Raw genomic sequence first — 6,000 nt, forward strand, 5'->3', positions numbered from 1 at the left:
TTGTGTTTTCAGTCTGCTATAGACTGCATATTTGCGTCTCCCTCACCCCGATTTTTGTATTGAAACCTATTTTTCTGATGTGATGGCATTTGGAAGCAGGGACTTTGGGAGCTAATTAGGTCATAAGGACATAGCCTTCATGAGTGGGATGAGTGCCCAGAGAGACCGCAGAGAGCTAGCTCATCCTTTCTACCATGTGAGGACACAGTGAAAAATTGGTCTATGAACTAGAAATCAGCTTCTCAGCAGATACCAGATTTGCTGGTGCCTTGTGCTTGAACCTCCCAGCCCCCAGAACTGTGAGAAATAAATTTCTACTGTTTATAAGTCACCTCGTCTGCAGTATTTTGTTGTAGTAGCCTGAAAAGACTAAAATAGTATGCATACACACTCTGTCTGACACAATAAGTAATCAACTAAAATTAAATAAATAAATACATAAATATACACATGATTTCATAAAATTGATAAAATCAGAACCCTGAGCTTCAGGTAAAATAGTTAATATGGCTCAGTGTAAGTTAAAACAGGTCCCTTAATGATTGAAACATTCTATAGGACCTAATCAATAAAAAGGTCGTTATTCCCACTGACTCCCCGTTTGACAGCTCAGTTTGGCCTGTTCTTAAATCCACAAAGAATGAATGGTGCCTCATGCTAGATTATTCCAATCTTAATGACATTGCTGCCCCCCTTACAGCAATGTTCAATGTTCAATACAGCAATGTTCAATATCGAACATTATTAAAAATAGTAACGTCATCTAATACGTTTTATTCAGTGTTTATTTCAACAGCTTCTCAGTTTGTCGTCAGTTCCAAAGGAACACAATATACCTTTACTGGACTGCCCATGGAGTACCTCAGCAGCTCTGCCATTACACACAGGTTTTGCAGGCAGGACTCTTTAAATAATTTATTTACTTAAATTCAAGTTAGTTAACATATAGTGTAGTATCGGTTTCAGGAGTAGAGCTGAGTGATTCATCACTTACATAAAACACCCAATGGTCATCTCAACAAGTGCCCTTAATGCCCATCATCCATTTAGCCCCATCTCCCACCCCTCTGATTACCCTCAGTTTGTTTTCTGTTTAAGAGTCTCTTACAGTTTACCTCCCTCTCCTTTTTCCTTCTCTTCCCCTATGTTCATTTGTTTTGTTTCTTAAGTCCACATATGAGTGAAATCATATGATATTTGTCTTTCTCTGACTGACTTAGTACAGCCAGTCTGGAAAACAGGGTGGAGGTTCCTCAAAAAATTAAAAATAGAGCTATTCTACGACCCAGCAATTGCACTACTAGGTACTTATTCAGGCAGAATTTTAACTGTATCCACCTTTATTCATGAACACAAGTACGACATTACATTAATAACATTCTCATCCAAGGAGTTTTGTTTAACATAATCAGTAAGGACATATAAATCCAATGTCTTTTAATACCTTTTGGGTTCTGGAGGCAAGATATTCCTCATTTACTAATTTTACTTAATCTCCCTGAAGCTGCTACCTATAAATGAGGTCATGTTAAGTGACATCCAGCCCCAACAAAAGGTTCTACCATACATCTGAATTAAAATCAAAAGGTCCTCCCAAGAGTAGTCTCAGAGACTCATTCACTGTACGGTCTTTAGCTGCCTCTTTTCATACCTCCTGGAATCTTTGGCCTGATGGCCATAAATAGCCCACAAGTTTCTGACACAAAAACCTGCCCCTCCCCATTTGTTTAGTTCATAATCCTAATATACAATCTGTTCTCTGGCAAAATGTTCATCCTTATACTCCCATGTCTAAGGAAAATCTGGGAGAGGTTATTACCATCTGTGTCATTCTAAAAAGTTAATGGATGTTGTTTCTTTCCCCGGGAAACAACTGCCTTATACGGGTCCATTCCTACCACCCCCGCACCCCTCCCCCCCCAGCTGTGGGGGGAGAGGCAGCCACTCCCTGGTGCCTTCTCCTGCTTCCCACCTCTAGTTTGTCATCATAGCCTCCCACCTTGCATCTCCTCTTGGTTACAACTTGCCCTTCCCTTGGTTACAAATGTCACTAATCATTATATGCTCCTTACAGAACTATATATAGTTCATATCCTCCAGCAACGTATCTGCTGGACTTGCCACCTTGAACCAAGTAACTCACCAAAATATTATCATCATAAAATGTATAACTCAGGGAGCAAGGGCCAAGATGGCGGAACAGCATGGAAGTTTTTTTTGTGTCTCTTGTTGCTGAAATGCAGCCAGAGCAACACTAAACCATCTTGCACACCTAGAAAACTGCTCTGAATTAATACAACAACCTGCACAACCTGAACCACAGAACTCGGCAGATACACAGTGCAGAGAGGTGAAGTTGGGGAGAGAGAAGCCACAGAGGGCAGGGAGCTGTTTTTGCTTGAGAAGAGAGGATGGAGACAGGGGGAGAGTATGGAAAAAGCACCCCCCCCATAATCAGCTGGAGATAAAGTAGAAACAGCCACAGGGACTGAACAAAAAAAGGGAGAAAGGAGAAAAAAGAGGTTTTAAATTCCATCAAGACTCATAAACAGGGGGAGCACAGAGTCTGAGGCTCTGCAGCTTGATACCTGGTGGTGTTCTGGTGGGAAGGATGAATTCCCAGCAGCAGAGAGTGAGGTCCAAGGGGTCCATGGCCACATAGGGAATGGTGGTTCCACTGCGGGGAGGACATTTAGTAGAGGCTGTGTGGCCACCCCACGGGCAAAGGTTCCAATGGACCCCAGAGAACAACCACATTCTCTGGCGTTGGAACAAGGATGTTAAGGGTGAAGCCTGGTGCTGGAGGTGTGTTGTGATATTCCATAAACCCTGAAACACTGCTTTTACAAGATTGTGTGAACTTTTTCTGGGGTAGGCTGGCACCCAGCCGCAGTCTCTTCACACAAGCAGCAGCACAGTCTCATGAACGTTCCTGGGGATGGGCCATACTGGCCATTGCTCAGTGAGACCCTCCCCCAGAGAATCTGAGCAGGTGAAAGCCACAGTTCCTCAGAAGTGGGGTGGGGGGGTGGTGGAGGGAGGGGCCAACATGGTGGAGAAGTAGAGAGATCTGAAGTTCCCTCCTCTCTCAAACAAAGCCATCTTGAGGCCAAAGGACTTTGAACCCCAAGACTCCTGAAGGAAAAGAGGCAGAGTGGCTTCCAGGGACCCACTGGGACAACCTGATGAGCCATAGGTGGGGTGGCTTCAGGGAACAGATCAAGGGCCCACAGTGGAGGTGGGACATGCCTATACCAAACCACACCACTCTGCACCTTATAACTGTGTATCTATGGGAGCAGGATTGACACTGATGAACCAGACAGCTCTCCTCCAGACCAAGGCTGTTGCATTGCCTGGTTTAATTCTCAGACAATTCTTATTGTCTGAGAGTTTGTTTGCTTGTATGTTTTTGTTTTCTGTTTGTTTTTTGTTTGTATGTTTGTTTTCCTTTCCAGGACTACTTCAAGGAACATATCAAAGCACACCTGGTGGAGGGTCCAAAACATCACTATGAATAGGGAGATAAAGTAACCAAAGTCACAACAACAGAGAGCAAGTAACACTCTCTAAAAAACACCTCCTGAAGGGCCAGGCCCTAGACAGTATATGACCCCTTTTCAATATAGTAGTGCTCTCAGGAGCAGGGCACATAATGAGCTATTAAAATTATAAGGGACAGAAAACTAGCAAAATGATGAAATGGAAGAATTCTCCTCAAAGAAATTCCAGGAAGAAATGACAGCTAAATAATTGCTCAAAACAGATATAAACAATATAACTGAACAAGAATTTAGAATAATAGTCGTAAGATTAATTGGTGGGCTTGAAAAAAGCAAAGGAGACAGCAGAGAATCTATTGTTGCAGAGATCAAGGAACTAAAAAATAGTCATGATGAATTAAAAATGTTGTAAATGAGGTGCAAAATAAACTGCAGGCAGTGACAGCAAGAATTGAAGAGGCAGAAGGAGGAATAGGTGAAATAGAAGACAAAATTATGGAAAAAGAAGAAGTTGAGAAAAAGAGAGATAAAAAAAATTCTGGGTCATGAAGGGAGAATTAGAGACCTAAGTGATTCAATGGAATGGAATAATATCCATATCATAGGAGTTCCAGAAGAAGAAGAGACAGAGAAAGGGGCCAAAGCTGTACTTGAACAAATCAGAGCTGAGAGCTTCCCTGATCTGGGGAAGGAAACAGACATTGAAATCCAGGAGGCACAGAGAACTCCCTTCAGAGATAACTTGAATCCATCTTCTACATGACATACCACAGAAAAACTGACAAAATACAAAGGTAAAGAGAGAATTCTGAACGCAGCTAGGTATAAATGGGACTTAACCTACATGGGTAGACACATAAGGGTAGTAGCAGACCTATCTACTGAAACTTGGCAGACCAGAAAGGAGTGGCATGAAATTTCAATGTGATGAACAGAAAAAATATGCAGCCGAGAATCCTTTATCCAGCAAACTTGTCATTCAGAATAGAAGGAGAGATAAAGGTCTTCCCAAACAAAAACTGAACGAATTCACCACCACTAAACCAGCCCTATAAGAGATCCTAAGGGGGACTCTGTGAGTGAAATGTTGCAAGAACCACAAAATACCAGAGACATCACTACAAGCATGACACCTACAGATAACATAATGACTCTAAACCCATATCTTTCAATACTAACACTGAATGTAAATGGACTAAATGCTCCAATCAAAAGATGTAGGATATCACAATGGATAAAAAAAAAAAAATAAGACCCATCTATTTGCTGTCCACAAGAGACTCATTTTAGACCTCAGGACACCTTCAGATTGAAAGTGAGGGGATGGAGAACTATCTATCATGCTACTGGAAGTCAAAAGAAAGCTGGAGTAGCCATGCTTATATCAGACAAACTAGATTTTAAACTAAAGTCTGTAGCAAGAGATGAAGAAGGACATTATAGCATAATTATGGGGTCTATCCATCAAGAAGATCTAACAATTATAAATGTTCATGTCTACACACCAAATTCAGAAGCACCAAAATATATAAAACAATTAATCACAAACATAAGGAATCTTATTGGTAAGAATGTGGTAATTGCAGGGGACTTTAATACTCCACTTACAACAATGGATAGATCATCTAGACAACAAATCAATAAAGAAACAATGGCCCTGAATGATACACTGGACCAGATGGACTTGACAGATATATTTAGAACTTTTCATTCTAAAGCAGCAGAATATACAGTCTTTTCAAGTGCACATGGAACATTCTCCACGATAGATTACATACTGGGTCACAAAATAGCCCTCAATAAATATGAAAGAATTGAGATCATACCATTCACACTTTCAGATTACAATGCTATAAAACTTGAATTCAACCACAGGAAAAAGTTTGGAAAACCTCCAAATGCATGGTGAAAGGACATCTTACTAAAGAACTAATGTGTCAACCAGGCAATTAAAGAAGAAATTAAAAAATATATGGAAACAAATGAAAATGAAACAAAACAATCCAAAACCTTTGGGATGCAATGAAGGCAGTCCTAAGAGGAAAATTGCAATCCAGGTCTATCTCAAGAAACGAGAAAATCCTAAATCCAAAACCTAACAGCACACCTAAAGGAACTAGAAGCAGAACAACAAAGAAACTCCAAAGCCAGCAGAAGAAGAGAAATAATAAAGATTAGAGCAGAAATAAACAATATAGAACTAAAAAAAAAAAAAAACAAAAAAAAAACAGTAGAACAGATCAATGAAAAGAAAAGTTGGTTTTTTGAAAAAAAAAATTGATAAACCTCTAGCCAGACTTCTCACAAAGAGAAGAGAGAGGACCCAAATAGATAAAATCACGAAAGAAAATGTATTTATCACAACCAATCCCTCAGAAATACAAGCAATTATCAGAGAATACTATGAAAAAATATATGCTAACAAACTGGATAACCTGGAAGATATGGAAAAATTCCTAGACACCCACACACTACCAAAACTCAAATGGGAAGAAAT

General features: G+C 40.2%; 1 protein-coding gene across 2 annotated transcripts in view; it reads right to left on the reverse strand.

The window, feature by feature from the left end:
• Positions 1 to 2,686, reverse strand: part of LOC115524258 — a 50,909-nt gene extending 48,223 nt beyond the window's left edge. Inside the window, exon 1 of one of the 2 annotated variants that reach the window (XM_030330652.1) lies at positions 2,589 to 2,686. In XM_030330652.1, coding sequence (XP_030186512.1) covers positions 2,589 to 2,660 — 72 coding nt within the window. In that variant the 5' untranslated portion in view covers positions 2,661 to 2,686. Of the gene's footprint in view, positions 1 to 2,143; positions 2,235 to 2,588 lie in introns of those variants that run through there. The other variant, XM_030330651.1, reaches the window with a different exon arrangement.
• Between the last annotated feature and the right edge of the window lie 3,314 nt (positions 2,687 to 6,000).

The sequence above is a fragment of the Lynx canadensis genome, chromosome C2 (assembly GCF_007474595.2).
Source record: "Lynx canadensis isolate LIC74 chromosome C2, mLynCan4.pri.v2, whole genome shotgun sequence".
Taxonomy (NCBI): domain Eukaryota; kingdom Metazoa; phylum Chordata; class Mammalia; order Carnivora; family Felidae; genus Lynx; species Lynx canadensis.